At 39.7% G+C, this 21,361-nt stretch overlaps 1 protein-coding gene across 2 annotated transcripts in view; it reads left to right on the forward strand.

Annotated features, from left to right (window-relative positions):
• LOC122864511 (ephrin type-A receptor 7-like) overlaps positions 1 to 21,361 on the forward strand; it is a 151,848-nt gene that overhangs the window by 109,434 nt on the left and 21,053 nt on the right. For both annotated transcript variants that reach the window (XM_044171995.1, XM_044171996.1), the window contains exons 6-8: positions 10,619 to 10,743; positions 13,803 to 14,100; positions 16,863 to 16,971. In XM_044171995.1, coding sequence (XP_044027930.1) covers positions 10,619 to 10,743; positions 13,803 to 14,100; positions 16,863 to 16,971 — 532 coding nt within the window. The remainder of the gene's footprint in view (positions 1 to 10,618; positions 10,744 to 13,802; positions 14,101 to 16,862; positions 16,972 to 21,361) is intronic.

The raw sequence follows: 21,361 nt of genomic DNA on the forward strand, positions 1-21,361 counted from the left end.
AGAAGTGGAGGGATGGTGAGAGGTGTGCGGTGTAGCATTGTGAGTAGAATGCCTACTGGGTGCAGGGGAAAGGAAGTACAGGGTGAAGAGCAAAAGCGAGAATACATGGATTTCTTCAAAAATGGTGTGCATACAGTAGAAACTTTTTTGTCTGAACTGTCTGGAGTTATCTGGTGCTTTTAACAAGTATCTGTGAAAACTGCAAAAGGAGTACATTTATAAGTTCTTGTGTTGGATAAAAGTCAGGAGCTGTGAGTAGGACTGTAAGGTCTGGAGATAAAAAGGAAGAAATAGAAGAGGGTACATAAAGAGTCAAAGATGACTAGAAGCAAGCGAGGAAAAGTGAGACGAGCAGCACGGGATATAGTGTAAGAATACAGGAGAATAAAATTGTAAAGTTGAGGAAAGCAGAAATCGGAGGGAATGTGGCAGAATTCTGGTATCAGTGAAGTTCTCAGATCATTTATTTAAGAAAACATTTACCAATAGGTAAATGTGAAAATACTCCATTACTCTACTCCAACTACTTAAGTGGTTTAGTAAAGTTAAGTAAATGTACTTAAAGTAACAAAAGTAAAAGTATTTATTCTATAGAAAATTGGCATATTATTATATTATATAATTATATTAATGGGGTAGGAATGGAGAAAGAACAAGGTTCTACGACACAAATCTGTATTCATAGAATGGAATATTCTGGGATTTTTTTGTGAAATATTGAAGAGGTTTACCTCTTTGGGCCTTGAACAATTACTTTAATTAAATCCTCTGAGAACATTAGAGGGGGAATCTCTTTTTGGAACTGCTAACAACTCATAGGCATCTGAAACAAAGACAGACAAGCCAAATAGGTTTGGAACCACTGATAAAGTCATTGTATTTTATAAGCTTATTAAATGTATTTTTTATTGTAAAATTGTAAAGTAACTAGTAACTATAGCTGTCGAAGAAGTAGAAGAAAAAGTAGATTCATTTGGAAATGCTTAAGTAAAGTAGAAGTACTTCAAAATTGTACTCACCTATTGAACACTACTTGGTTAAATGTACTTATTTACTTTGCACCAATGCCTGGTATGCTATTTCCTTTTGTGCCTCTGCTGAAGGAATTGAGGAAAATGGAATATTGGATGTTTGAATGATGGAAGGAAGATAAGAAGGGAGGCTAAACAGAACGATGGAGTTGGAGTTGTCTCTTACTCTCTTGATGTAACACCTCTCATGATTTTCTAAATACTCTGGCTTCTGAGTACACGTTTCAGTTTGACTGTTTGAATATTTATAAGTTTGAGCCTGAATTAATTTGGGATCACAGCTTCCCTGCATTGTGACAGAAAAAAACAGAACAAAGTCATGTTTTTTTTTTTTTTTTGCTCCACTGAATGATTGCTCCTCTGCTTCTTTGTCATTTAGTTTCCAATAGCCTTTTTTTCACACCTCTCCACCTTTTTCCCACCTGATTCCCGCCTCCAGCCGTCTGCACGGAGGAGTTTGGATGTTTGGATTTTGCCTCCTTAATTAGAAGTGATGGGAAGGTGAGGCTTCAGCAGGCAGCAAATGAATAGAGTCATCAAGCTACTTTTCAGGACTATAGCCCAGCCACTTAAGATGCTTTTTCACCCTGTGATGGGAATTTTAATTGCCTACCTCTTGGCTTATAATTGGAGTCTATGAAGAGGCGCTCTCAGGGTCTTTAGTATGTGTGCTCTGTATGTGGATTTTACCAGCTTTTTCTTGTTGTTCGGGTAATTGTGGTGTTCACTTAGGAACAAAAACAAAGCTTGGGGTTAGTTGATGGCACAAACACACACACACACACTCAATGTTATCCTCATAATCAGAGTATTATACAGTGCTTGAGGGCTGTCTTTGATGCACATCGTTTGCCAAACTCCTCTCAGGAGGGGAGAGAAACAGTTGAAAACGCAAAATCTTATCGTCAAGATGAGACTAGAAAGAAAAGTTTGAATTTCAAAATCATTCTCATTTCTCATTTTCTCCGACTAATACCTTGTGTGGTCTTTATAGTGCCTCTATTGAGAGAGCTTGGCTGTGTTTGTGTGTGCGCGCCATCTTTGTTATTTTTTTGTGGGGTTTGTTGCTGAAGGGGAGGGGAGGATCGCAGCCCCCTGCTGTGCGAAAGAGAGCGAGAAAGTTGTGTAGCGATGCAGCTGTCTTTCTGAATGACAGCGTACTTCTCTCTGATACAACAGTAGGTGGGTGACAGACAGTTCAGCTCATCAGACCAACATTGCACACACACAGACACACACCTCTTGGTCATTTACTAGGCCTTTTTTTTAATTTATTTTTTTTTACATTATTTTCAAACAGTTGTCTTCAAAACATTATATACAATATACTTTTTTGTGCAAGACTGTGTATATTTACACTTTTTTCAACATAACGTTTTCATCATTCTCAATATGCATTACAAAAAAATCTAAATGACACGCTGTGTGTTTTTGTCTTAGCATTTACAGTAGGTTATTTTATTCTGCTGTCCCTCTCACTTTCTCCCAGTGGTGGAATGTACTTACTTTTTACTCCACTACATTTATTTGACAGCTTTATTTACAAATTAAGATTTGACATACAAAATATATGATCAGTTTAAAAGATATGATGCATTGTTATAGATTAAACAGTATATAAAATAGTCAAAGTTTGCTCCACCTCGACCAACTACAACATTAAAATGCTTCTTACACATTAATGCATCAGTAATAATAATCTAATATTATATAAGTGTAGGCTATAGTATAACACTTAGAGGGTCATGTTTTCAGAAAATTAATATGAATACTTTTACTTTTGATACTTTAAGTATATTTTGGTTATAATACTTACATACTTTTACTTAAGTGACATTTTCATTGAAGGACTTTAAATGGAGTATTTTTAGATTACAGGATTGTGTTGTATAAGTAAAACATCTGAATACTTCCTCCAGAGCTGCATTCTCCAAACCTAGCATATACTATATGAGCTCACCTCCTCTCTCAACATGTTTGGCTTGCACTTGACTTGACTTTGCACTTGCACTATGTCAGCAGTAAAGGAAAGAGTATGTAGAGATGTGAGTATATGTGTGCATGCATTCGCTCTCCTTCCAAGTATGTCAGGGCACATAGAGCTTTTCTTCACCTTCTTAGCCAATCTCCTGCAGCAGGCTTAGGTCATCCACTCTACAGTATGTGTGTGTTTTTGCGAGTCTGTGTGGGGCCTGTGTTTTTATTTGTTTGAGGCTCTGGGCACAGGCTGTCTGGCTTGACGGACGCGTCGCGATCAGACCATGCCTCTGCCTTTAGGCTAAAGCACACTGGGCCCAAAGAGTGTTCAGAATCAGTTGGTGTGCAGCTGTCAAGAGCGGTTTAAGCAAGTCGGCCCCAGTCGCTCTGCCCTGGTGGGAGTGTGAGATGCTAGATTTGACAGATTTGTAAGCTTAGTAAAGGCTGAGCCAACAGGTAATAGGTGGTTTTTGACATTCAGCAGGTCCTCATGTTTTCTTTTTCTTAACATCTGACCAGACAAAGACCACTAATGCCAAATTATCAATTTTGAATTGCATGTATGTGCAGAAATGTTTCATACATTTCATTGTAAGCTTATGTTCAGGAACTGGTGTTTTTGCACAGCTGGATTATGTTGATCAGGTCCTTTTGAATATATCATACAGCGAGAGACTCTTTGTCCCGCTTGCTTGTTCGCTCGCTGTTCTGGTCTTTCTCTCGCCCACCCACCTACTGACTGACACATTTAATCATTCCATCACTGAGACACTACTCTCTGTTACACAAACAGACCAGTCACTCTCACACAGATACACACAAACACACACACAAACACGCAACATATAATCTTGTAATTTAGATGAAAATGTGCCCTATCCAGGTGTCTTCCCTGCACCATTCCTCCCTCTCTCAGCCAGAAATATCCACATTTCTGTGTGTTAAAGACCCATTCCCTCTAAACACCTCCCCTCTCCTTTTCTTCCTTTACTGATATGAATGGTAATAACCACAGATAATACCTGTCTCTGACTGCATCTGCTCACCTCACCTCTGAAGCAGGATCCTGGATAAAATCATGTTTCCTTTCCTTCTGTTGCTCCTTATTACAGTATGAGCCTACTTTGGGTGCAGAGCAGAATAATTGTGTGTTTGTATGTGTATTTGGGATGAAGCGTCCAGGTGGTTGGATGCTGATAGGACAGATTAGACTGAGTGGTGAGCAGGGACAGGTTGCCAGATAGCGCTCCACAGCTGAGGCAGGCTGATAGCCACAGATTAAAACAGCAAGACCCGCTGCAAGAAAGTGAGACCTGGGTAGGGTGGCTGCTTTTATATACAACATCATTAGATTAGGATGCAATCACATGCATGCACATATAACCACCTGGTGCATCATGAAATAAAGATGTTGCAATTTTAAACATCACAACGTCTTCATTCATTTTTCACTCAAAGGAGTGAATTAAGAAGTGTTTAAAGATGCGTATACATGCTAGCTTACTTTATTCAACTACCTTAGAAATGTTTAAGATCTTTGATTCACTTTAAAGAAGAAAACATTAACTGTGTTTTTACACACAAATATTCTAAAAGCTGTGCTTGAATGCCTTAATAGGACACTTTAAAGCTATTATATTGTGTCTTTGCATTATTGCCCACACCATTATGTTGTATCATGCTTTTAAACTTATTTAGATTTTTTTGTTTATATCAGAAACAAGGTTGCTTTAAATTACTAGTGATTTCACTGCAACAGCTAGATGTAATTCTTCAATGTCCCACCTTATTTCTTACATCAAAGAGCTGCTGAAAACCTCTACTAACTGTGTGCTTTTAATTTAGTCATTACAAGGAATGCATTGCTTTAAGATCTGAGAGGATATTACAGTATTTCTCCACGCAAATGTTAGTTGAAAGTGTGCAGCAGTGGATTCTGCTTTCAGATAGTCAAGTGTCTGTCAGCAGGATATTTGAATAATTAAAGTCTGAGTGACATCCGGCGTGGCACTACAATAAATGCAATGGTACCTTATTAATTTTCTGATATGCTTTTTGCTTTGATAAAGAGTTTAGCTTGTAGACACACGTGACCGTAATGTTTAAATGACTGAAAATACTTGAAAAAGTTAACCACACAACTACTTGACTGTTTGAAACTTTAATGATTTCATTAAAAAACTGCATGTGCAAATGCACACTACATTGGGATTTTGGACCCACTAACAGAAATGCTCTTGGCAGTAGGTGCAGAAAAAGCCCCAGGGACAGCTGAACCAGAAGAAACGTAATGTTCCCACTCCTCCTCTGTCAGTCACATAAATCGTTGCACTATATGTTTAACCCCAGGTAGAAGCCAGTGGTGTGCCCAGAGGGAACAACGCTCTTGCTTCCCATTAACTCTTTGAACATGAACAGGCCCGACAGATACAGCTCTCTCAATCATTCCTGCCTACGACTTATAGCTACACACTCTCTACCATCTTCTTCTCTTCATTCCAAGCACACATGCAGTCACTCACTCCTTAATATGCGTAGGCACTCAGGAGCGCGTAAAGTTGCACACGTGGCGGAGATGGTGAGAAGTAGAACAATGAAAACCCCTCCCGACAAGATGGATGTCATCTCAGCAGAGGCACAAACAGGCCTGCGGGGAACAGCGGATTCCCAGGAGAACAGAGATGGCGACGAAGCTGTGTTGGGGAAATGGAGAGATAAGGAGATGTGGAAACGGTGAGAGAGAATTTCTAGAGAGAGGACCGGTAGAAACGAGGAAGAGAAAGAGGAGAAAAGTAAGAATGACTGCGAGATGTTCAGCCGTGCTTGTGCCGTCACCCCTGGGGAGAGGAGCTCCTCTGCCTGTCTCCTTTGATAACGACACAGAGATGCCAGTTGCACCTCAGCTGCCTCTGTACACATGGATGCAAGAGCCTACAGCAGCAGCTGCCATTTTGTGCCAAAGTCTATTCATAGATCTACCTGCCATAGAGACCTGAGCATAGAGCTGCCACATAACCCCTAGTGTCTACAGGATTGCGTATTGAGAACTGGGTCTGATTTGGAACTTCAGGGATTTGTTAAGAAACATGCTTTTCAATTCAGTTTTTTGATTTCTAAAAGCAAGTTAGGTAGCACCTGTGCCTCTGTCTCTATCGCTGATTATGCACACACCAACGCACATGTGCAGTGTTTACAATATGGTGGACTGTGGCTTGAACTTTAAAGGGCAAAATGTTATCATCACAGGAAAATAACTTAATAAAAGGGAAGAAGCCCACATTACATAATGTAGCATTTACTGCAGTGTGGTGTAAGAATTTTTAGTGGTCAGGATTTAACTGTGCATCCAGAGTAAAACATAGCAAATACTTAACTAGTGCATGGCATGGATAGAGAATATTCACATTAACCACAAAGCATCTTAAAAAAACTCTATAACAACTTATCGTTACAGCAGTGTGAAGTTTTTTTGCTTTCTTCATATTTTGATTTCTTTACTTATTCAACTAATATGAAAACGATCAAAATGTTCACTTTGTTGTCTTGAGTTGTCTGGCTTTGAGTTTGTGACAAATGTCTCAAGGGTGTAGAAATGTCAGAAGAGTCAGAATCTATAAAACCTAAATGATACCCAGCCCTAACCTGTCCTCACAGCACACAACACACTGAGAGGTACAGCTGTGTGCTGCCTGTTTGCCATTTTGTGCCAAACTCCATCTGTTATACTTTCTCATGTCTCACTTTTTCGCTCTCATCATAGTGTCCCTTTGAAGTCCATAGACCATTATCTGTGTCAGTGATTGGTATGTGCACAGCAAAGCTTTCATACTGGATCTTATCGAAAGCCCTATATCTTTGTGACAAGTGCCTATCAGTGTGTCTGCCATGTGATTTCTGCAGTATGATGAGGCTTTGAATACGTCTGCTGTGTACTTCTACAGCAGAGCTGGAGAAACATATTGCCCACAAGGCCATCACCTCTTCTATATTACTTGCAAAATCATTGTGCAATTGTGTGTGTGTGTGTGTGTGTGTGTGTGTTTATGAGTGTAAAAGCCATTTCAGACGGCAGTCGGCATCGATTTCTTCCTCTCAAATACGTTGCCAAACGCAACACTACCCGCCATTTGCTGCCATACATTCTTGTGTGTCGTGTGTGTGTCGAAGTGGTGGGCGTGCAGTATTGGCACTTATGCCTGTTTGTATGAACAGCTGAACGCTTGTATGTGTCTTGGAAACTATTATATTCACATAGTAACCATTGCTCCATAATTGTGTCCAAATTCTTCATAGATACACAAATAGCATCGGCATTTGGAATGTTTGTGAAAATTGTGAAAGAGATCGAACCTTTCTCATCATTCTTTGTGACTTCTTGTTCCTAGAAGACATTTTCTAGATGATACGGTATTGTAGATAACAAAATGGATGTAGCAGCAGCACACATCAGATTTAAATTCTTTTATAATTTATTTCACCTTAAAATATGTTTTAGAAGCCACAAGGAGAGCAGCTGTGTTTTTCAGGCCTTAGGAAAAGTCTTCTTCCACTTGAATATGAAAGTTTGATCATGTGTATTAGTGTACATGTTGCATATACACTAATATGTACTGTAGTTTATGGTGAATGCCTCAAGGTTTTAGAAATTGCACTAACATTTCAGACACTCCTAGTTTGTCTGCCACAGAAGTTAGAGCCCACTTCTTTTCAGCTGCAGAGGTGGAAACACCACCTTAACCGGTGTATTACTCTTGTATTTGAGCCTTCCAGCGATCGTCTGTGTGAATCGAAATTGTGCACACCTGTTTTGTTGTGCGTCAGATTGAGCTTTGTGATCTGGGGTTTGGAGGCAGGAACCAGTCCTATGCATAATTCAGCACACAAGGAAGGAAAGAATAGCAGACAATAGCCTGCAGTTGTAGATGGGGAGAGCAAGTTGACACTGTGTTCTTGGTTTAGTGTGTTAGACTGAGTTTCTCTTTGTGTTGGGTGGCAGGGACTTAGAGAAAGGAGAGGGTGTATGTTAGAACTTCCTTTCACTCTTAAACGTCATCTTACTACCTAGCTCCTTTCTCTTTACTTTTTCTCAATTTCCTTAATGTTTGTCCTTTACCACCTGTCCATCTCACCTGAGCATTTTATACTTTATTGTTTCTTCTTTTTTCCTTCTGCTTTTCTGTGGGAGTAATTCCTTTATTTTCTAATGAGCTGGACTGCAGTCTATTTACTCTAGACTATATAATATATGCCTGTGCAGATTCATTAATCAATGAGAATAATTTCTGTGCCAGTGTTTATTTACATTCCTGTATACTGTTCATTAGCATCTTTCCTTCTCCTTCAGTGCCTTTCTTTTCTACAACCACCCTCCCCTTACTGTCTACATCATATGTTGCATTCACATTATGTGGGGATATTCCTCAGAATGACTTGATGCCTCAAAGCAAAGTTTTCTGAACATGAAGTAACTCTGAACTATGATACGTTTTTCACATTAAACAGACATGGAATTAGTATGTTTTAAAGCAAATCAAATATTACAGTACCACCTCAAACAAACCAGTTAATTTCTGAGGTTGTATTTTGTGCATCATTGCAATATGTCAGAATCTCATTTCACTTTTTCTGTAGTTCCTTTTTAATGCTTCACATTATAAAACTAACTTATCTTTTTTGTCTTTTTCTTAATTGATAAAAAAAAACTTTGTCCTTCACCCTCCGCGGGTGGTCTCGTCCTTCGAGCTCAGGTCCTCTACCAGAGGCCTGGGAGCTATATATATATATATATATATATATATATATATATATATATATATATATATATATATATATATATATATATATATATATATATATATTTTGGGCAGACATAAAATGCAATGATAGATTCAGCGCTCATTGAGACACACACAAACAAACAAAGAAATGCATACAGATACAAACCCACCCTGCCTCTATGATACAAAAATTCATAGAAGCCACCATGAATAATGGATGTATACCTGTGTTTTCAGAGACATAAAAAAATAGACAGATGGAGATGGACAGTGAGAGAGAGATACAGATAGATCGAGTGTGTCTTTGATCCGCTGCCTAAAATGACTGTAATATCCTGCTGTTGGAGAGGAGGACTGAAGGAGCTGCACAGATGCTTTGTGTGTATGTGTGTGTGTGTGGAGAATTTTGTGTGTTCACATAGTTTTACTCATGTGTGAGTGACAGGCAGAACATATTCATTAGTGTGGCTGTTTTCACAGAGGAAAGAGATGAATTGGTGGTTAAAGGTCAGGAAAAAGATGAACAGGAAGTGGGTAGCGCAAGAAAGAGGAGCAGTCAACTGATGGGGTGACTGAGGGGCGAATGAGAAGGGACAGAATAAAAACAGATGGCAAACAGGAATGCAATCAGGGACAAAAAGAAACTGCAAGAAATAAGGAAAAGGGACTTTCGTGCCATAGAATATCCTGAGGGTCCATGTCTTTTTGAAAGGGGGGGGGGAGGCGTTTAAGTAAATGGAAAAACAGAAATAATTATCATCCGTTACAAAAAATGACAGAAAACACCCCTTACCCTCCCCTACTAATCCTAACCTTAATGGCCTTAATGGCAGGGCTCCTCCCAAACATAAAAGCCTTTTGACTAAGCTAACTGTACCCCTTTATTTTTCTTAGTATTTTTGAGTGACAACCCATTTTCCTACTTCATTATACATGGCATAGTTAGCACTTAAGGAAGAGTGGGTGGTGCTTGCAGATTATCATACTATGTGCTGGGTGTCAATTGTTGACAAAGAAACAAAGAACTGGTCTTTCCTCAGTAATGAAATTGTTTGCTTAGCAAGCCGGTGCCATTACCCACTGCATCTAAATTTGGAAAGCTTTGTGTGGATAATTCATCTTCTATTTTGTTCTCTATTGTGATCAATAAGAGATGAAATATCTGTCAGGATGAATTTCGCTGAGGCTCTCCTAGATTGAGTCAGAAAAAGTTCCGAGGTCAGTTTAATTGAGAGATTCAGAGAGTAAACGGGGAGTTCAGATTAAGAGCGTCTCCATCCGTTAGTCTCGTGTCGATACAGACTTGTCAGTCAATCCATATCTGTATTGATCTATTGTCAGTCCCAATGTACTGACCCAGGCACTGTTCAATGCCACACACACACACATACACTAGACAAAGCAACATACGCAGTGTTTGTCCATTCATGGAGTGCGATGAAGTTGTCTGCTCTGACACGCCATTCAATAATTAATCTGTTACCTCTCTCCAACCTACAGTACTTCTGTTCTCTTTGTTCCTCTCCTCTCCTTACATCCTTGTTGGACTTTTCCATCTGTTCTTTTATGCCCACAATCCACATTTCTTTAGCTCTCTCACCTCAGATCTGAGAATACAATAGGGTATACTGTATATATATTACTGGCAAAATCCACCTTGTGAGAGAATTCACTGTCAAGAATGTGTAAAAACTGGAAACATAGGAGAGTAAAGACTGTTTCTGATGTCCTTGAGAAAACACCTCAAGCTATTATATATATATTGAATGAGACTGGAATCCCCAAACTCATCTTTCTTTCCCTCTCCCTTCTCCTCTTTCTCCCTCTTTGTAGCACCATCTCTGATCAGTGAGCTGAAAGCAGAGAAGATCGAGCAAAAGAGCATAACCTTGGTGTGGAGGGAGCCCTCCTACCCAAACAGCAGCCGCACTGAATATGAGGTCAAATACTATGAGAAGGTAAATCCACTGGTACATCATAATCTGTCCACAAAGTTGTTTCTCACTGCTGCTTTTCTGTTATCTACATCACTAATCAAGACATTTTTCTCCTCTTACTGTTTGCCATGACTAGTAAGCTGTGGTAAACTTGAATTCTTTGTTTGTTCTTGACATAAACTGTGTAAGCATCCAGCAACAAAATGGAGGAAAGTATTAAAGGAATATAAAAGTTAAAGGAATATGTTGTTTTGGATATTGTCCCTTTGGTATTAGAACCCAAATAATACATCTGCATTGCTAATATCATTGGCCAATTTTATCTTATCACTATCTGTGCATGTGGGGGCTCACTTATTAACAAGAACTTGCAGTACAGAAATGCTAAAGATATATTTGAGATAAACAGGGAAACAGAGACATGGTCAAAATCACCGCAGCAGAGGCCAAGATCTCCTGACTGTATGGGTCAAGCTCCAAAAATGCTGAATCCTACATTTCCCATCATGCAACTCAGTAGGGTCTTTCATTAGACCCTCCCTGCCTCCTAAATGCTTGCTTCTCTCAAACCCACTCCTCTTTCAAAACTGCTTTCACTGGCTGAGGTACTACTCCTCGTGACGAGTAAACTGAACTTCATGTGTAAAATTGCTGGAGTGCCCCTTTAATCTTTTTTTTTTGTCTATGTTACACGTTTCTGTAAAAAGAAACAATTAACAGCCAATATATAGCTAGTAATTTTTTTTAAAACCCTCAAATATCAGTATCATTCGGGTTCCAGCTGGTAACTATGGTGACAGAATAGACACCAAAATCACTTCCATGTCTCCTTTTGCTTTGGCGCACCATGCCTATTTGCCAATAAACCCCATGATACTCAGTGTATGTACATTGATGATTTATTTAAGGAGAATAGAAACTTACTACAAAGTCACTAAGGGAAGTGATGACTGTTTGAATTTGGAGCAAATCAGAGGTGTTATTTTTACAACCCTTTCCATAAGATTAAATCATTGTCTTGAACTGCTAACTATTGAGATATTGTTCAAAAATCATGTATTTTTTAGTGCATTTCAAGGGCCACTTATGTATAACCCCCAAGTCCATATTACTGTCTCATTTTCTTTTTATGGATAACCACTGTAATTTCATCGGCCTTATCACACTCATTTAACATAGCACTTAGTTAGATTGCGGCCGACCCGTCAACAGTCATAGTCTTCACAGTAAATCTGTCATGCACGTAAACCACAGCTGTCACGCTCATGCCTCTTCATTTTCATAAGCTGCATTTTCTGGCCAGGTCTTTGTATTTGGCTGTGTCACACTCTCACCCATTTTCACACCTCCTTCTCTTCTCCATGCTTCACCATATTTAATAAAGCCCTGCTCCTTACTGCTCTACTCCCACATCTTTAGAAAAAAGAGGGAAATATTTAGAGGAGGGATGGGTGGGGAAGGAAGGAAGGACTTGAGAAAAGAGAAGTGATATACAGGATGTATACAGTAGACCATTTGGAAAGAATGAGATGCCTCTGTGTGATAACTGAGGAATAGAAAAGGTTAGAGAGGGTATTAAGGACAGATGAGGGGAAGATGACTTGGTGAAAAGATGCTTGTGAGAGCACAGTGATAGAAAGAAATGAGTGAAGGTGCTTTGTGAGACTAGATGCAGTCTAAAAGCAGAATGAAGGAAACAGATGAATGGAGAGAGTGATAGACGGAGAATAACTGAGAATGAGACAGGAAAATAGTTGACAGGCCATGAAATGAAAGGCAATACAACTACACTGCAGCAAAGAGCCTATTAAAGTATAAAATATGGCTTTGCTTAGTCAGTGTATAGCCTTTTTCTTCATTCTTTTTTTTTATCAAGATGCAGCTTTACAGTAAAGGTCCACATAGTGCTTACTGATATTTATAAAATCACTTTGCTTCACTAGAGTTCTAAAAACATTCGAGAACACTTATGTATGAGGTATTTCAACATGTTTAACCTGGATCATAAGAAATAACACATTGTTGACGACAATAATGACTAACAATGGTAATGACTAATAGTGATTAATTCACTGTGTATTCATAATTTAATATTACAAAGTGTCATCTCTGACTCTGTCACCACCGATCCGAGAACTCTGTTTTCCTCTATTCCTCTCCATCCTCTTCTCTGTGTCACATACTATATTAGCTCACTCCACATGAGCCACTCATTATACAGTAGCTGCCATTTTCATTCTCTATTAATCTCTCTTTATTTCACTCTGCCCGTGTCCCTCTCTCAGACTTCCTGCTTTTTTTTTTCCTCTTTGTGCAATGCTATTCTTGGACATACAACAAAGATCATGCATTGCAGTTCCAAATCCTCATTACCACATGCAAGGAGCATTGTGCACACTCAAACTCACTTCTACTTGCTCTGCCATGATTCTTTTTTTACTTTTGCATACATAAATCAGATTTATCATCAAAGCTGTTATACAAGCTCATCCTCACTTGGAGTGATCTTACTGACACACAGAGGCATGACATGCAAAGATACAATAAGGACTATTTGTTGAACCAAGGCAGAGATGGGAAATGGAATGCACCGAACACGCAAAACAAACATATCATACAACAAGTCGAGTAGTTATGTTGTGTGTGTCAGCTTCTCACTGCCTCCATTGTGAGCTGTGAGTCATTCTAACAGAGAGAAACAGAGAAGCACGGTCTTTATTTTCTAAAGACCTCTCTAATGAATAGAGTCATGCTTTTATTACTGTCTGGATTTTTTTTCATTTTTTATTTCTGAAGCGCAAAGTGATACTTCATTGAAAGCAGGTTAAAGAAGTCTAACTCCTTAACTTGGCTTGGCAAACTGTCTGACTCTTTGAAACACCATCTCAATAAATGAAACATTACCAAAGCCCTTGATTTGGTTACAAAATTGTCTCGCACATCCCTCAGCATTACAAACTGTGTCTTGGAAATGAACAAGGCATCTCACAAATGGATTCCACCTACTCGCCTCACTCCTTCTCTTTCTCCTCCTGTTTCTCTGTCTTTGTTTTCTCTGTCTCTCACTTCACTTTCCGCAGGAACAAAAGGATCAGAGTTATTCTACTGTGAAGACTGCCGCCACACGGATCAGTGTCAACAACCTCAAACCTGGCACCACATATGTCTTCCTCATCCGCCCTTTCTCCACACCAGCCCCCTCCTCATCCCTGTCCTCCCCCCCTCTCTCATCCTCCTCGTCTTCATCCTCTGCCTCCTCCTCGTCTTCCTCTACTTCTTCCTCCTCTTCTTCATCGTCCTCCTCTTCGTCCTCCTCGCCGCCGCCCATCGACTACGGAGCGTACAGCACTCCCCTGGAGCTGCAGACACTTGGCGAGTGTGAGTACCCGTTTTAGCCCCCCCCCACTTTCTCTCCTTTCTCTTCCCTCCCTCCTCTCAGCACCACCAGGCAGATTGGGATAGGGGGTTTGTGTAGGCACCTGGCCAGCCCACACAATGAGGTGTGCTGCTAGAGTGAGAGAGATAGGGAGAGGCAGAGAAGGGGATGTGACTGTGTCTGAGATTATGTGTGAAGATTCAAGATTTTACCAGTAAGCTGTGAAATGGTTCTTCTTTGTGCAAGTTGATACAGTGTCCCTTGTGCCACCTCGGGGTCTGGTTGGGACTCTGTGTGTGTCTGTGTGCGTTTCATGCCTTGTACTTCACATTAATTCTTTGTTTTGAACATTTTATTTTTCCAGGATAGGGTTTAGTTGCGCATTCATAGTCTTATAGCACTGAGCATCTTCACAACATTTATACAGTTTAACTCACCTGGGAGGTGCCCTGCACAACCATTATCTTCCACAGTTGGCCAAAGACCAGCTCTACCAAAGATTATTCATAAATGTTTAAGCGGATGGGGTTGCACACTTCTTTGTTTTGTTTTAGGGTGAGAGGTCTTAGTTGTAAAATAACTTTTTTGGACAATGCATATTCAGTTTTACTTCCTTTGCCTCAGGCTAGATCAACTGAAGATTTCCAGGCTCTGGGATACATACTATGTTCCCAGAGCCTGGAAATCTTCAAAACAAACTTGACCCACTGTAATTTGCATATAGAAGGGGAGGAGCACAGAAGATGCTCTTTTGTATGGTAAATGGACTGTACTTATATAGCACCTTTCTAGTCTTTCTGACTACTCGAAGCGCTACTTTGTATGTATTGCAAATAATTTACTTCTTGATCAACCAAAACGATATGTCCATGCTATATTTATGGACTTTTCATCTGCATTCAATACTATAAGACTGCATATTTTAATGGAAAGGCTGTGAGGTGAATAGTCATCAGATGGGTGCAGTCCTTTTGACTGATGGATCACAGTGTGTTAAGAGTAAATGCTCCAGTGTCCTCCCCTTTTATTACCACTGGGGACCCATAAGGGACCATTATCTCTGCAGTTCTAGTTACTGTTTATACAAATGAATGTAGGGCTAACTCATTTGATGTTTTCAGTTTTAAATTTGCTGATGATACAGTGATTGTCGGTTTGATCACTGAAGATGAAACAAAGTATTGTGGATGTGTGGATGAGTTTGTTGATTGGTGTCACGCTAGTTTTCTTCGGCTAAATACCAAGAAAACTAAGGAATTGAGCTTTGATTTCAGAGCGAGCAGAAGGACACACCAACAAATAGCTATTAATGGTGACTGTATTGAAGTAATATAAATATCTAGGGACAGTAATTGATGAAAAACTTGTCACGGGATTTAAACACAGGTGTCATTCACAGGAGAGTATTACAACGATTATACTTGTATAAGTATATGAGTGGACAGACATATACTGGTTCTCTTTTATCGTTCATTTTTGGAGAGGATTCTAACTTTCTGCTTTATTGCTTGGTATTTCTCACTGTCTGTAACAAGAACAAACTCAATAAGACTGTTAATATGTCTAGCAAGATTGTGGGTGAACAACACAGTGGGACACTGCTTTGAGTCCTGAGTGGCGGGGAAAGGGCGGGCAATTCTCAGAGATATATCACATATAGTGAATCTCTATAGTGAATATGAGTTGTCACCATCAGGATGGATGTACAGGGTACCTCCTATGGCAACACAGGTATGCAAAAAGATTTTAAACAATATTAGCAATACATTATCATCAACCCTAATCACGATTATGACATGTATCTGTCAAGTGAATAATGCATTAAGAAAGTATAACTTATTTGTAGGTTGATTGTAAGCAAACAGTAAGAGTTGGCAGGTGCACAGTTACAATACAGAGAGGGAAAACTTTACAAGCTTGTACTCATGTTCTTTGGTAAGTGTTTACATTGAGGCACTAAAGATTAATGTTCAGTTTTGTAAAGATAAGTAATGGCTACTGCATGCTCTACTGTGTCCCAGGATAGTAAGAACTTCTGTAGATTAATTCTTGACCTTGGAAAAAGAAGTTGACAAAACAATTGTTTCTTTAATAATTGCACAAGTGGCTACAAGGTCAACAACTTTGAACCTCAACTTTTAAATCTACATGGACGAAAAGTCTTTAAATTGGTGAAATGGGAAAATGGCAAACTCCATCTGCTGATGAAGATCATGTAACGTGAACGAAAGCTACTAAATGGATCTTGATGAGATTGTTTTGTCAGAACTGTAGTTCTGGTTTACTACTATTGAAACCATATGTTTTACAACAACAGAAAGTATATTGTGCTTTACAGAAACTTATTTCTGTCCCTTTGAGTCAATTTAGTGAAGCAGAATGTAAGTAAACACTTTTCTGACCGTGTAATATAGGATGGTCAAGAGAGAATATTAATAATGTAGGGGAGGTCGTGGCTTTCTAAAATAGGAAAATGTCAGTTTACCCTCCACTCTAACCAACTTCCTAAGAAATGAATTAGACCCTTAAGGTCATCACCTTATTATTTGCTCTCATCTCCTGTTCTTATTCACACTTAATATACAGTAACTGAATATATGTGCACTGCATGCTAGTGTGTTAAATGATGTTGTTACGGTGTGATGACAAACGTGTACAATGCACAAATGTGCCTGTGGTTGCCCAGCTAATTGCTGCACACCCAGTTCAGTTAAGGTGTGTGTTTTTGTTTATTTGTGTAATGAGTGTGTTTTGTCATTTCCAGTGGCACTGGCGTCCAGCGAACAGAATCCCGTGGTGATCATCGTCGTCGTGTCCGTGGCCGCCTTGATCATGCTGCTCTCCATGGGAGTTGGACTGCTCATCTGGAGGAGGTAGATGTCTATATACAGACGTAACAGACGTTCACTATCTACTATCCACTTCCTATGGCTCATTCTATCATTCTCAGATTTTAATACTAATCCTTAGCATGTTACACAAACATACACTGACATCCACATGTGTACAAACAATCATAGACTCAATCACATATTCAACTGTCACACGCTACTCCATCATAATCCAGATTACAGTAATCCAGTGATAGGAGGAGTCCCTCTGTGAAAGGAATGTGTAGTGACGGCGAGAGAATGGCTCAAATTACACGATAACCAGTTACACTCATCGTTTAATATGCAACATAAAGAAGTCAGCCTGATGATGGTGCTGTCTGTGTCAAGGGGAAACGCTGGCAGGGTCTTTGATTTTTTTTTTTTTGGCTTTGAGTTCATAGTTCTTTGCTATCTAATTAGTTTCCACATAGAGAAGTGGGAACTGTGTAACAGCAGAGAGATGAGTGAGAGGTTAAAGCAGTGTCACTTGCATAACAGCTGAAACATGGTTTACTCAGACCAATAGTTCACCTTACCACTTATAAAGAGGTCAAAACTCTTTTGTGCTTTTTACAATAAGAGTGGACAGTCCAAATGCATTATTTCACTCAATTTTCAAAAAAAGATCTAGAGAGAACTAAAGTACCACAATGACTTCCTCCACTACTACTGTGACCTAATTTTTCAGCATACTGCTCAGTAAATCAAGGTTCTTTCAATTGGGAGAGCTTTGTGGTGGCTAGAAGAGACCATTCAGTTTGCAGCAATCAGTTTAAGAAGCTTTATTTCTTTATTTCTAAATTAAAGTGTCAGCCTAGTACACTTAGGTCCAGATACTGGGTCAATTTTACGTGTTATGATAGCCTGGTTTTGAAAACTGTAAAGTAGGACAGTTTAAAGATGCACACCTGAACCATTAATTAATAAGTGCGCCCTCGGGTGATTAGTAGACATTGCTACACATTTTCCAGCAATTACAGCATTGTTAGTAGAGTAGTGCCTCTGAATGGACTGAAGAATGAAGCAACTAGAAAAAGAGACACAGACAACAGAATTTTGGCTGATGCTGAAGAGTGACCATTTGCATCTAGCAGGCAAGGTTAAATAGCCACACAAAACTGGACTCCTTGCTGTTGGTAGCATTAGATGAGGGAACATTTCAGTAGACATTTACCCACGTTTGACTACTAATTTTGCGTTAGGGGCTTACTTGCAAACCAGTGCAGGCAGTGGTCCAATATAATACTAAAGACTATTTAGACAAACATAATAAATGACTAGTACACAATAGCAAAACCTGTCAGAATTGAACCCCTTAAATGATTAACAGCATTTTTCTTTACATTATGGAGGTTGAATCATTATGTATGGTATCAACTAGCTATTAGCACTTGTGAAAGAAGGTTTTTAAAATAGAATAACAATTTAAGTGCAAAATGTTCTAGATGTAAATGTTAAGTACATTTGCACCACCTAACTCCTTTGTCACAGTTTGTGATACTTGAAGGCCTCATTTTTTTACGTTTTTGTGGGAAGTATCACATGAATGAATTTGTCAATCAATCAACCAACTACTCAATACATTCCTTGATTCTATTCAGAGCTGCTATTTTGCGTTGTCCCTGGCAATGTAATGCATGTTTTATTGTCTTGTTTATTGCAACAGAGTATATCTTGCCGTATATTTGTTTTATTCAGCTGTGCAGATAAGGGGTCATTTCTGCTTGCCGTTCCAACCACTTTGCTCTTTGACTCCTGTCCAATTCTATATTCTGCCAGCTTCGCCTCACACACGCCCACACAAAGACACACACACACACTATACTCCATCACACATGCAAGCACATGAGCAGGGAGCACATATCTACTCCCACGCAGTTACACGCACACACACGGCCAGAAAAATCATTGTTTTTTTTTTTCATTTCATTTGGCTGGCATTCAATTGATATTTGTCCAGGGAGATTTTCAGATACATTGTGAAAGCATTTGTGTGCATTCTCTCATTCTTTCCTCTACACACACACACTACATCGTGCCACCTCTCAGCCCGGACAAAGTACCTTTTTCACCGGTAAACCTACGTGTATAAAGAGGGGATTGTGATATAGAGACCACCGGACCAATTCCAGATACACACAAACAGCGCAATGATGGAGTCAACCGGGTGTCAAAATGGGTTCTATTCACTCACAGCAGCACCATACAAACTGGTGCTGTCAGTCAAACATCTATATAGGAATATATGGGAATAGATGTACACACAGACTTACACATACTGCAGTATGCAGTAAAACACAGAATGTGCAAAAATGTGCTAACTCTCAGTGCACACGCACATAAGTATTTCAATATACTGTTGCTTTGTGGGAAGGCAGCATCACCCCCTCGTGCACAGCCTAGTGCTGAATAATAATGCTTATCTTTCTCTCCTTTATTTCCATCACTGCATTCATTGCAAGTGGTCGCCATTGTTCATCGCTGCTGGACCATTAACTTGCTCTTCATGTTTTGCATAGAGACAAAGAGGGACTGGCTTGATGCCTCAATTACCATGCTCTCGTGTTTGCGAGACAGCCAGCTCCCGGCTACGGCTGGAGGGTCTCAGTTACATCGCTCTGCCTGCTCACACAGACACATGCAAATGAGTCCCACTGTGCACACATGAAGGCACGGACAGAGGCAGTCGGATGTATTTAAGGCATGCATTCACATTTATGGAAACCCACTTCATTAGAAAATCTGGCTTAACGTCTCACTTTTAATGCAAGGTGTGTGTCAGCAACAGGTTGGCTCTGCCTCCCTTTAAGCTTTTCTGTCCCTGTAGTCCAAAACACACCAGCAGCTTACTTGCCTATTGTTTTCTATGTAAAGGTATGCATTAGCATGTGCGGACTCGCCACACTGCAACAGAATGCGCCACTGTCCAGAATTTTTGCTGGTCGATGATTCTGAGACATACTGAGTACGGTAGGTCAAGTGGAATAACACCCAAAACATCCAGTGCAGAATTCCATATTATTTTTTTATTCTGTGTTATACTTCATACTTTGTTGTATCTTGTTGAAGTACCATGCCGTTGCACCTCTTATGCTACAGGTATCTAATAATGGCCGTCATGTTAGTTGCTGCTGCACGGTCAGTGTGTTTTGGACTTCAGTCTCTCTTTTTTCCCTTTGTGACGCTCATGGAAAATGATTCAGAACTCTCAATAAGAATAATGTGGGGAATAAAAACTATTATGTATTTTCCTCTCTTTGAAGCCTTATCTTGACACTGTATCCCATCACTTACACATGCGCACACACACACGCACACACACACACACACACACACCGTCCATTGGTGCCTGACAGAGTTTGATAGAGCCAGAGTTCCAGGGCATTGCCCAAACATTCTCCAAGAAGCCCAGGCTCGACTGGTCAGTGCGGTGATTGTTTACCCTTCACTGGCCACACCAGCGTGCATGTGTGTGATTGAGTGTGTGTGTGTGTGTGTGTGTGTGTGTGTGTGTGTGTGTATGTCTGTGTCTGGAGAGTGAGTAACAAGTTATCAGGAGATGGAGAAGAGATCAAGAAGAAAGGAAGAAGCGGAAATTAAAGTAGAGGGTCATTTCATAGGGCCATTGACTCTTGGCGACACAGTGACAAAAAGTGGAATTCGAAGGGGAAAAAATGAGACGCAGGAGAGATGGGTAGGCCAAGAGAAAAGGTCTCGAGCATTGTAGTGTAGTTCCCTGCCTGTCTTGTACAGATCAGTGCTTTCATGTCTCAGAAAGCCCCCCACCATCACACAGACATCTTCCATTTTAAATGTGAAAGTTGTCATTCCAAAGGGCTCTGTATGTGTTTTGGAAATATGTTGCCATTTATAATTCATAAGTCACAAAAGAATGGTTGCTTATGTAATCAGCAGGGATCACTCTAGTGTAGATTTTCAAGGAACATCTCCTGGCAATGGAAGAAAACAAAGGTGTCACCGTTTTGAATTTTATAAACCAGTCATACTAATAGATAAAACTTATGATGGACAAACGTGGATTTTTGAAATTCCCTAATTTTCCTTGTATTTTGCTCTACATAACTCTCTGCTGGCCTAAATTCCGCTTCCCTTTACCTGTCAGCTAGGATTCTATTCCTGCTCTCTCACCTATTATTCATATTATTTCCATAACCGCACTTTATTTTAGAGGAGAATTCAGGTATGGAGAGGAAAGAGCAGGCAGTGAATACGCTTCATTTACATGGCATCCGTTCTTTTTTTGCTTTAAAGTTCTCTCCTGAAAACACTAGTGTGTTGGCGGCACGAATGATAATTCACTTGGTAATGAGCAAAAATTTGAATTTAGCATTGAGATGCATGTAAGTAGAGGGTAAGGCCAGTGCTAATT

The sequence above is a fragment of the Siniperca chuatsi genome, linkage group LG17 (genome assembly GCF_020085105.1).
Source record: "Siniperca chuatsi isolate FFG_IHB_CAS linkage group LG17, ASM2008510v1, whole genome shotgun sequence".
Taxonomy (NCBI): domain Eukaryota; kingdom Metazoa; phylum Chordata; class Actinopteri; order Centrarchiformes; family Sinipercidae; genus Siniperca; species Siniperca chuatsi.